The sequence below is a fragment of the Pristiophorus japonicus genome, chromosome 5, assembly GCF_044704955.1.
Source record: "Pristiophorus japonicus isolate sPriJap1 chromosome 5, sPriJap1.hap1, whole genome shotgun sequence".
Taxonomy (NCBI): domain Eukaryota; kingdom Metazoa; phylum Chordata; class Chondrichthyes; family Pristiophoridae; genus Pristiophorus; species Pristiophorus japonicus.
The window spans coordinates 22,755,312-22,766,961 of record NC_091981.1 but is presented as its reverse complement, the minus strand read 5'-3'; the positions used below and the strand labels follow the sequence as shown (position 1 = coordinate 22,766,961).

At 43.8% G+C, this 11,650-nt stretch overlaps 1 protein-coding gene across 4 annotated transcripts in view; it reads right to left on the bottom strand.

Moving 5' to 3' along the window:
• Window positions 1–1,126: 1,126 nt before the first annotated feature.
• Window positions 1,127–11,650, bottom strand: part of topbp1 (DNA topoisomerase II binding protein 1) — a 122,919-nt gene continuing 112,395 nt past the window's right edge. For all 4 annotated transcript variants that reach the window (XM_070880393.1, XM_070880391.1, XM_070880389.1 and 1 more), the window contains 2 exons: window positions 8,330–8,491; window positions 1,127–1,589 (listed from right to left, as the gene is read on the bottom strand). In XM_070880393.1, coding sequence (XP_070736494.1) covers window positions 1,476–1,589; window positions 8,330–8,491 — 276 coding nt within the window. In that variant the 3' untranslated portion in view covers window positions 1,127–1,475. The remainder of the gene's footprint in view (window positions 1,590–8,329; window positions 8,492–11,650) is intronic.

Sequence of the window (11,650 nt, the reverse complement as noted above, 5' to 3'; positions counted from 1 at the left end):
AGGACTGGGAAGAAAAGGGCGTTTTATCTTATAGCATCTACGCTAGATGTGCTGCTTGGAAGAGATGGAGCCCACAGCAATGGGTATGCGTGGTGGAAGACTTCTGGTTCCTACAAAATTGGTCAGCGAACTGCGTTTCTCTTTATATGAAACTCAAAAACAACAAGGGCGAGGTGGGTGCTATGTTCTCTATGCAGCGGTACATGATCATGGTTACAAGCATCGGTCATCAATAGGTGCGTCACTACCCGTGACATCTGAAGCCCCAGCTGTGAGTTGAATGTTGATATCAGGTACATACACAGTTTACAGTGTCTCTTTATAGAGCTAGCATGCAAGTTACCTAGGAGCCTCTTTGCTGCAATACAGTAAGTTGCAACAGTGATGACGTAAATTTAGTTTAATTATACATGTAAATGCTCCATGTTGACTTCACGGTGAGACGTGTTCGAGTTTGGTATCTTGCAGTAATGGTTTTACAGCAACAAGTGGCACTTTAAAAGCCATGGGTGCATGTCGCCACTCTCCAGGGTTGTGGAGTTGAAGTCGAAGATCAGCCATGATCTTACTGAATGGCGGAGCAGGCTCGAGGGACCTACTCCTGCTCATATTTCTCAGTGGAGATGAATCCACATCAAAGATTTTTTGAGCCACCTTCAGGAACGTCAAAACTCCAGTTGTTAGTGAACGAGAATATGTGCAATGGTTTCAGTTTTCACAGAAAAACAAACTGAATTGCAAAACGTGGTCCCAAAATATTAATAGAAATCCTGGAATCTAATATATATAAAAAAAAGGAATGTAACTTATTCAATTCCCTTGAAATAGTAGCATGGCGATACACATTTATCAAGGCGGTTTGTCAGATTTGTGTTTTTTTGGAGTTGTGTCAGCATTGCTGAGTTTGCCAGCATTTCTAGGTTGTAATATATGGGTATCCAGGAGGGAATGGTGGCTCCAGAAAATAGAGAGGGGTAGAGGAAAAATCATGCTTGGTGGTAAGATTATGCTTTAGGGGGTACAAATGAACAGAAGACACCACTTTCAGAAGTGAAGGCGATAAAAAAAATACAAAAATTAAGGGAAAATAGGATTCTGTAAAAGTAGTTCGGCCCGAGACTAAGACTTTCTAGCAAATATATTTATTTAAAATACAGTCAAAAAATGTAGTCAAATATTTATCTTCTACTTTTAATGTAAACACAAGAGGCCTGGATTATTTAAAGAAGGGTCTTCTTGTGTTTTTCTAATTGGCCAGCATTCACTTTATAGTGCTGGAATTAAGATGGCTGATATTACAGATCAGTTTGATGCTGTTTAGCACCGGAATGTCCCATTGCCGCAGGTATTGAATTTACCATCGGGCCTCGACGTGCTGACAGGAAACATCATCCTCTCTCAGATGGTAATTTCTTATGGCTGCGCAATATCAGTGAGCTTGATCAGAAAAGGGAAATATAAACTTTTAAGGAACCTCATTTATTTCTACACTTTTTTGGATCAGAATGATCTCCAGATGATTTCCGTTTTCGAGTTCCCATTCCAGTCTCGTCAGCAAGATAGTAATTCTCAATCACAGGGGGATGCTCCTGAAAAAGGAAAACAAGTATGAAAACTGGACAATTTAGACTGTGTCCCAACAAGACATTTAATGATCAAAAAAATAGCTCCCAATAATTATAACTTCCTTCCACCTGGTGTGAAACTTTTCCTGGTTATCCAACCTGTGCAACTGGTTTTCAAAGAAAATGTCATTCTAGTTATTAATATCCAAATTTTATATCATATTATAGGATGAACCTCCCTTATCTGGGACTCCCTTATCCGGCACCATCGCTCGTCCGGGACCATTCCCGGCCGCTCCGACATGAACAAACTGAAGTCCTTCCTCGCTGTCGACTCCCGCTGTTCTGACCCTACGATCCCCCACCCCCCACATTCTCTCTGCCGTACTCCCAGCCACAAGCCAGCCAGCCCCGATATCCCCTTGCTCAGTACCTGTACCATCCAATTTGACATGACCTCCCCTCGTCCGGCAAAATCCCTTACCAGGCACAGGCCAGTTCTTGAGGGTGCTGGATAAGAGAGGTTCAACCTGTATTTACAACACTGTTATATGATTAAATCACCCAATAAAGCAAAAAAGGTTATGTTGTTTATCTCTAATTAGCGTAATACCATCAGATATCACTAAAAATGAGGTAATAGAAGAAATCAAAATGATCCACAATGTTTTAAGAGTGCTGCTAAAATTTACTGGGACCTTCAGAGAGATAATTCCCTGGCTGTTTCTATACAGTGCTATTAATCAGCTATGTAAACAGACCTGCCAAGTGCAATTTATTTGGAACTGTTTTGGTTTAAAAACACAACCATAAATATTATCCCCAATATTACTGTCACTTTAAGGCAGTGCTAAAATCTGAGCGCTGATTTTTCTCTCCTTTGGCAAAATCATGGGGGGGGGGGGGGGGGGAAGGGGGGAATTAGATTTTTTTTTAAAACACAGCAAGTGGTTGTGATCTGGAATGCACTGTCTGAAATATTGGTGGAAGCAGATTCAATAGTAACTTTAACAAGGGTATTGGATAAAAACTTGAAAAGTGGAACTCTGCAGGTCTATGGGCAAAGGGCTCGAAGGGCCGAATGGCCTGCTCCTGCACCTATTTTCTATGTTTCTAAGCAGGCGAAGTATATGTAAAGTGTGTCGCACCTGTGATTAACAGGAAAATAGGCATTCGTTCTGGATTTATATACAAGAGGCAGATGTGATCCAAATCACAGCCTCTCAATCTTTTGGTGCACATAATGGCCTGGAGTTTCTACAGGGGGTGGAATCGGGAAAATGTGTTGGGTTTTGCTGAGGTGAAATTACGCTCAAGTTTCCGTGCAAACCCATTAGCAAAAGCCCAAACGTAAAATCCCGTGAATCAGCACGGTGAAGCAGTGTATTCGGTTAGTGACTGGAATTGGCTCAATGGGGCCTCAAGTAGTTGGGGTGGGTCCTATAAAAGGTCATTTAAAAACATGAAGATCACAAGGTAAGACACTTTTCTCTCTCTCTCTCTCTGCAAACCTTTTTGCAGCCATGTGCCTTGCCATTATAGTTTTACGAGTGGTGAGCCATTTTAATCTGAGCAGGGTGCAAATCGATTCAAATGAATTTTCCAATGCAATTACTGCAGTGAGTAATGCGAGTAGTGTGCAAATTGATTGAACTCTCTCAGCATTGTTCAGTGCATAATTTTAATCATTCTCCTGAGCAGTATGCCAAAGCAGTCTGAGAGTGCTGGTAAATTTTCCCTCCCTGACGATGACCGACACGAAAAGAAGGATGCGTGCAAGAGGGCATCCATCTTTGTGGAGCAGGACCTTCTCGATGAAACCGAGGCATGGCGGGGGAGGCTGGTTGCCTCTTTAGGTTCCCAGTCCTCACGAGCAGTTAGGTGTGCCAGAGGGAGATGGTGAAGGTACTTAGTGGGTCGTCCATGGTCCCCAGGATAACGTGCCAGTGTCGCAAGAGGTTCAATGACCTGACAAGGTCAGGGAAGGTGAGCCATTTATTTTCAATGCTTTCTGCCGCGCCCAATCTGTAAGACTCAGGTGAAGCAAGCGGACCAGCAGCCTCTCAAAGAGGACAGATAGATGGACAGCAATAGGTCGTTGCAATTGCTCGTAACATTTCTTCATTGTTTCCTTTTGTCTTTGCAGGTCAAGAATGAGCACAAAACCTGGTCAAGGGTGAAGAGTGCTGGAGCTATCCCGAGCCTCAGGACGACAGTGGGGCCGATGGGGAGCTGTACCATCTGGTTGTGGGTGGGGGAAGAGTCGACCAACCATTTGTACATTCAACGCTTCTGCACAGGACAGTGGCAAAGGGTTGCCACCACTTCCCCTTCTCCTCCACACAAGATAAACATTCTAATTATCTGGTTTTCTCCCCGCAACCAAGGAGAGAAGATCGAGGACAGTCAGCATGGATTGGTCATGTGACGGTCGTGTTTGACTAACTTGATTGAATTTTTTGAGGATTGAACAAGGAGGGCCGAGGAGGGTAACGCGTTTGATGCAGTCTACATGGCTTTTAGCAGGGCTTTTGACACATGGAAGACTGGTCAGAAAAGTAAAAGCCCTTGGGATCCAAGGGAAAGTGGCATATTCGATCCAAAATTGGCTCAGTGGCAGGAAGAAAGGGGGAATGGTCGCCGGGTGTTTTTCTGACTGGAAGGCTGTTTTCAGTGGGATCCCATGGGCTCAGTAGTAGGTCACTTGCTTTTAGTGGTATATATTCAAAAAAATATATACATATATGAATTAATGATTTAGACTTCAATGTAGGGGGCATGATTAAGAAGTTTGCAGATGATACAAAAATTGGCCTTGTGGTTAAAAGGAAGAAAGCTGTAAATTGCAGGAAGATATCAATGGATTGGTCAGATGGCAAATGGAATTTAATCATGAGAAATGGAATTTAATCATGAGAAGTGTGAGGTAATGCATTTGGGGAGGGCTAAAAAGGCAAGGGAATACACAATAAATGGCAGGATACTGAGAAGTGTAGAGGAACAGAGTGACCTTGGAGTGCATGTCTACAGATCCCTGAAGGTAGCAGAACAGGTAGATAAGGTTGTTAAGGCATACGGGATGCTTTCCTTTACTAGCCGAGGTATAGAATATAAGAGCAGGGTGTTTTGCTTGAACTAAATAAAACATTAGTTAGGCCACAGCTAGAGTACAGTTATGGTAACCACATTACAGGAAATATGTAATTGCACTAGAGAGAGTATAGAGGAGATTTACAAGGATGTTGCCTGGACTGGCGAATTTTAGTTATGAAGAAAGATTGGATAGGTTGGGGTTTGTTTTCTTTGGAACATAGGAGGCTGAGGGAAGACTTAATTGAGATGTATAAAATTATGAGTGGATAGAAAGGACCTATTTCCCTTAGCAGAGGTCAATAACCGGGGGTCATAGATTTAAAGTAATTGGTAGGAGGTTAAGAGGGGAGTTGAGCAGAACATTTTTCACCCAGAGGGTGGTGGGGGTCTGGAACTCGCTGCCTGGAAGGGTGGTAGAGGCAGGAACCCTTAATGCATTTAAAAAGTGCTTGGATGTGTGCTTGAAGTGCCGTAACTTAGTGGGCTACGGACCAAGAGCTAGAAAGTGGGATTAGGCTGGATAGTTCTTTTGTCTTGCACAGACACGATGGGCCGAATGGCCCCCTTCTGTGCTGTAAATTTCTATAACTCTATCAAAGTTCGACTGTACTGGAGGAGTCAGAGTGGGACAACACGGAAGAGGAGGACGGGGCAAGTGCGTGGGAAAGTGAGGCAGAGCAGCCCCCAACAGGCGTTGATGGGAGAGGGGGCCGTGGCTTCTGAAGGGACCATGGTGAGAGACAGACACAGACAGGCAGGACTCCTCACCAACGCACCATTCTCGGAGTGAACGCTCAAACCCACCATGCAGAGACAGGGTCAGTCGATTCTTCTCAGTCTGGCACCAACACAGTGGGGGTGATCTTATTGCGTGACAATCTACCCCACATACTGTGCTCAGACAGCATGGCCCCGTCGAGCAGTTGCCTCCTGTGCAGATTCACCCACCGTGTCTTTAGTAAGCTGCGAAATCCCCAGTTATTTAATGTTGTATTTTATACTCTGTACAAGTGCCTTTAATAATAGCCATAAAGTTTCTCGAATTGATCTAATTCGGGTTACTGTTAATCTATAAATTCACACACACAAATCTTTGACAGTGACACTTGGTTTTCAGCAATTGGAAAATAGCTCGGGTCTGCCAAACTGAAGTTTGAAAAGACAACAATAACTTCTAAACTGCTCCCTACAGCAGATAGCAGCGAGAATAAAGTTACAGTTAATGAGTTACTTCCTGAAAAGGAACAACTGATTTCAGCCAAGGAACAGATAATTACAACTGTACATCGTGTACTTGGGACAAGATGGGAGATAAAGCCCGAGCCGTTCTGGAGAGAAGCACGAGATATGGGATGGATAGGGAGAGGAGTGCAGGGCTTTAACTGTGAACTGAAAGCAGCCTACAGATCTGAAGTTCGCCATTCACCACAAAGAGAAAAAGCCCGTTAGCAGACAGCCTGTGCTTTTCAATAATGAGACAGTCAAAGCAAAATCTGTTGCTTCGAAATTTTACAAAAGAGATCGCGAAAAAAGAGTTTACATCTGGGCTGATCAGTGTCAAATGATGTTCAATACTGATAAATATAATTCATTGGAAGTAAAAATAGGAGGGAGGCACATGTACTTCATGGGTGGAGTGTTAGTTGACACATTGCCCAACATGTTTAAACAGTGTGACCCTGGCAACAAACAAAGCACCAGGATGCTGGCTTATATTGCTTAATCAATTGAGTTCAAACCCTTAGCTGTACAGTGTCCTGATCAGGCCGTAGGAGAAACACTGCATACAGTTCTGACCCCTGAGAAGGTGGGACATTCAGGCCCTAGAGCAGTGGACAGCAATGAGATTGATTGGCTAATCTGCACTGTTATAGGAGAGAGCTATGAGAAATGATTTTTTTATTAAAAGCTTCATTCCAGAGGTGTACAATTTACTTAATGGGGTAAATAAACTAAACCCATAACAGCACAAGAGAGCACAGAGTCAGGTTCATTGTTCCCCAAGGTCCGTGGGCGTGCATCAATAGAGAGGTCCCGTGCAAGTTGTTCACATGTGGTTGCTGCTGGAAGATACTGTGTATGCACGGTTGCACAGCGAATTTAAAAGGGCCGATCATGAAGAAAAAAAAAATTCAAGGGAACATTGATTCGGATTATGAAAGACAAATTTAGAGGAGAAATCAGAAAATATTTCCTTATAAAGATAGTGATCAACAGGTGGAATTGGTTGCTAAGGAGGATAGTTGAAAGATTTGCATTTAAGTAGTGCCCGTCATGTTCTCAAAGTACTTTATAGACAATGGAGTACTTTTAAAGTGCAATCACTGTTGTAATATAGGACACTACTCCTTGCAGTAGCAAGTTCCACATTCTTACCACTCTCTGGGTAAAGACCTTTCTCCTGAATTCCCTAGCGGATCTACTGGTGACTCTTACATTTATGGCCCTAGTTTTGTCACAGTTTTTTTCAGTATTATAACCCCAATTTGGTGTTGTCCGCAAATTTTAAAATTGTACTTCCGATCCCCGAGTCCAAATTCTTTATGTAAGTTGTGAACAACAGTGGTCCCAGCACCACCTTGTGGAACACCATTTCTCACCTTTCACCAGTGAGTAATTCCCCTTAACCCACTACTCTCTGTTTTCAGTTCTGTAGCCAGCTTGTTATCTGTTCTGCAACTTGTCCCCTGACTCCACATGCTCTGACCTTGGTCATGAGTCTAGTGTGTGGTTCCTTATCTAAGGCCTTTTGAAAATCCAAATATATTACATCTAGTTCATTACCCTTATTTACTCTTTCTATTACTCCTTTCAAAGAATTCAATAAGGTTGGTCAAACATGACCTTCCCTTTTTGAAATCCATCCTGACTATTCTTTATTACCTGTATAACATTCTATGATTCTATAACATGTGAAAAAAAGCCACTTCTGGTTACCCCTGGCTCCCAGATGTAGTTGAGTCATGTGGTTATACACATTTTAAAACTTTGAAAAATAAGTCACAGAAAATTATTCTTGAAACAACTTGAGAGCAACCCAAAACTGATTAGAGAAAAACAAGAGAAACTTTCCTCTTGTTATGGAAGATAACAAACAGAAATAACAATTTAAAAAAAATTAACTGCAATTGCTGAACATTAGATATTAAAGTAGAAATTTTAGAAAATGGACAGGAGGTCAGTCAGAATGTGTAAAGAGCAAACTTCGGTTAAAGTTTTCGATGTAGACCAAGTTTTGACAAAGGATTTGCACCAATGTTCCCTGTAAGCTATGCTTTGTTCTGCGTGGCCTATTTCTTTTAGTGTGTGGGCCTTTTAAATTTCAGCGTATGCGCGGTATTTACAATGGAGAAGTCGGTGAGCGGCCTGCGCGGGAACTATCCCATTGGCTTAGGTGGAATGTTAGTCTACACCCAAAGCATTAAGCAGTCTTGGATCCTAAGGTTGTCCTGACTGTTTTGTGTGTCTGTTCTACATGAAAGTATATACAAAATTAGATTTTTCATTACAGCAGCAGGTTAATGATCAGAAAGGTTAAAGAATACAGTCTCTTTTAGTGAGTGCACTTCTGAATCCTTCAAATATATTAGTCTTAACTCTTACAAAAACAAGAATCTATGCCGCAAATCATAACTTCAACATTTTCAGAAGGTTTAGAATGTAGGACAAACCTGTATGAGATAGTCTGCGATATATTCTGGTTTGAGGCACTGCACATTTTGTTCAACAGCCTCAGTCACATTCACTCTTGGATCCTCTGGTTTTAGTTTACTGAAGTCAGCAAACAGATGAGTGGCTTCTCTGTATTCGAATAGCAAATGACTGGGAAGTACCTGATGTGCGAACATAAGAACATAAGGATTAGGATCAGGAGTAGGCCACGCGGCCCCTCGAACCTGCTCCACCATTCAATAACATTGTGGCTGATCTTCGACCTCAACTCCACTTTCCCGCCCGATCCCCATATCCCTTGATTTCCCCTCGAGTCCAAAAATCTATTAATCTCAGCCTTGAATATACTCAATGAGCCGGCATCCAATGCCCTTTCGGGTTGGGAATTCCAAAGATTCACAACCTCCGCCTCCTCATCTCAGTCTTCAATGGCCGACCCCTTATCCTGAGACTATGCCCACTAGATCTAGATTCTTCAGCCAGAGGAAACAACCTTTCAATATCTATCCTGTCAATTCCCCTCAGAATCTTATATGTTTCAATACAATCACCGATCTTTCTTCTAAATTCCAGAATATAGGCCCAATCTACTCAATTGAGCATGGTTACAGTATCAGTTATTATTACAGGATTATATTAAACACAAGTTGGCCCACACTAATTTTAAATTACTTACTGCATTCTTTAAATGAAGTTCATAGTTATGTATTCACTCAATCATAGAGGCCAGGTTGGGGGGTGAGGAACGGTTTTGCTGGCAGGGGTGGCAGCAGCCAAAAATTTCTTTGTGGTGTCCAAAGGAGCACTCCTGCTCCTCCTGGCCCCGCAAAGATAAGTTTTACATTTACCTTACTAGCCAGTTAAAATAACCTTAGTGTGCTAAGTGATTCGGTAGGCCCTGAGGTCGGTGATTCGGTAGGCCCCGAGGTCGGCAAGTCGGTAGGCCCTGTGAGGTCCGCGAGTCGATAGGTCCTGAGGTCGGTGAGTCGGTAGGCCCTGTGAGGTCCGCGAGTCGGTAGGTCCTGAGGTCGGTGAGTCGGTAGGCCCTGTGAGGTCCGCGAGTCGGTAGGTCCTGAGATCGGTGAGTCGGTAGGCCCTGTGAGGTCTGCGAGTCGGTAGGTCCTGAGGTCGGCAAGTCGGGAGTTCGGAGGCCAGGAGTTCGGAGACCGGGAGGTTGTTGAGGCGAGTTGGTAAGTAGCTCTCTTTTCTCTATTTCTTTTTAAGTAGGTCGGGAGTTTGGAGGCCGAGAGGTCGGGAGGCCACAGAGGTCTGTGAGGTGAGTTGGTGAGTAGCTCTCTTTTCTCTATTTCTTTTTAAGTAGATTTTAAACTAGATAAGTCTAACTAGAAGGATGGCAGTGCAGCTCAGCCCCAAGGAGTGCATATCCTGCGGCATGTGGGAAGTCCTGGATGCAGCCTAGACAACCGTGTGTGCAGGAGGTGTTTCCAGCTTCAACTGCTCGAGCTCCGAGTTTCGGAGCTGGAGCAGTGGGTGGAGTCAATACGGTGCATCCGCGAGGCTGAGAACTACGTGGATAGCACGTTTCAGGAGGTGATTACCCCGCAGCTTAAAGGTGTACAGGTAGAGGTGAAGTGGGTGACCACCAGACATAGTAAGTGTGCTAGGCAGGTAGTCCCGCCGTGAGTCCATCTCGCTTTCAAACCAACATTCAATTCTGAGTGTCGGTAAGGACGATGGTGCCTCTGGGGAGTGCAGCCAGAGCCAATTGCAAGGCACCACGGGAGGCTCAGCTGCACAGGGGGAGGGACGAAGAACAAAAGAGCCCTAGTGATCGGGGATTCTATAGTTAGGGGAACAGACAGGCGTTTCTGCGGCCATAGATGTGACTCCCGAATGGTTTTGTGCCTCCCTGGTGCCAGGGTCAAGGATGTCACAGAGCGGATGCGTGGCATCCTGGGGGAGGGTAAACAGCTAGAGGTCGTGGTCCATATCGGGACCAACGACATCGATAAAATGAGGGATGAGGTCCTACAGGAAGAATTTAGGGAGCTAGGAAGAAAATTAAAGGTTAGGACCTCAAAGATAGTAATCTCCGGGTTACTACCGGTGCCACGTGCTAATGAGTATAAGAATAGAAGGATATAGAGGATGAACTCGTGGCTGGAAAATTGGTGTAGGAGGAAGGGCTTTAAATCCTTGAGGCATTGGGACCGCTTCTGGGGAGATGGGACCTGTACAAACTGGACGGGTTGCATCTCAACAGCGCTGGGACCAATATTCTCGCGGGGAGTTTTGCTAGTGCTTTGGGGAGAGTTTAAACGAGCTTGGCAGGGGGATAGGAACCTGAGAACAAATTCAAAAGGGAAGGAAGTAAAGCAGAAGTTGGATAGTAAGAATCTAGAAAGCGAATCTGTAAGACAGAGGAAACAGGGCTTAGTACGTAGTAAGCAAGGAGGTCTGCCTGTGCTGAATGGTATATACTTTAATGCAAGGAGTATAGTGAATAAGGCAGATAAGCTAAGAGCACAGGTAGACACTTGGGAGTATGACATTATAGCCATTACAGAAACATGGCTGAAAGAGGGACAGGTTTGGCAGATCAATATTACTGCATATAGGATTTTTAGACAAGATAGAGAGGGGGGTAAAAAGGGGGAGGGGATTGCGGTATTGATTTAAGAAACTATTACAGCGGTGAGGACGGATAATATGTTAGAGGGATCATCAACTGAGTCCATATGGGTCGAATTGAAAAATAAAAAAGGGGCGATCACACTGCTGGGAGTGTATTATAGACCCCCAAACAGTGTGAGGGAGATAGAGGAACAGATATATAGGCAAATTGCTGTGTAGTCTAAAAACCATAGGGTAGTAATAGTAGGGGATTTTAACTATCCAAATATTGATTGGGACAAATTTAGTGTGAAGGGTACCGAGGGTGTGGAATTCTTGAAATGCATTCAAGAGAACCTTTTTAGTCAGTATGTAGCAAGCCCAACACGAGAGGGAGTGGTCTTGGATTTAACTTTGGGGAATGAAGCTGGGCAGGTTGAAGGGATATTAGTGGGGGAGCATTTGGGTGCCAGTAACCATAATTCAGTCAGATTCAAGTTGGTTATGGATAAGGACAAGAATAGGCCGGAAATAAAAGTTCCAAACTGGGGAAAAGCTAATTTTGCGAAGTTAAGGAGTGATTTGGCCATAGTGGGCTGGAAACAGCTACTTGTGGGTAAATCGGTGTCGGAATAGTGGGAGGCATTCAAGCAGGAGATCCGAAAGGTTCAGCCCAAACATGTGCCCTTAAAGAAAAAGGCTGAGAAAAATAATTCTACAGCCCCCTGGATGTCTAGGGACTTACA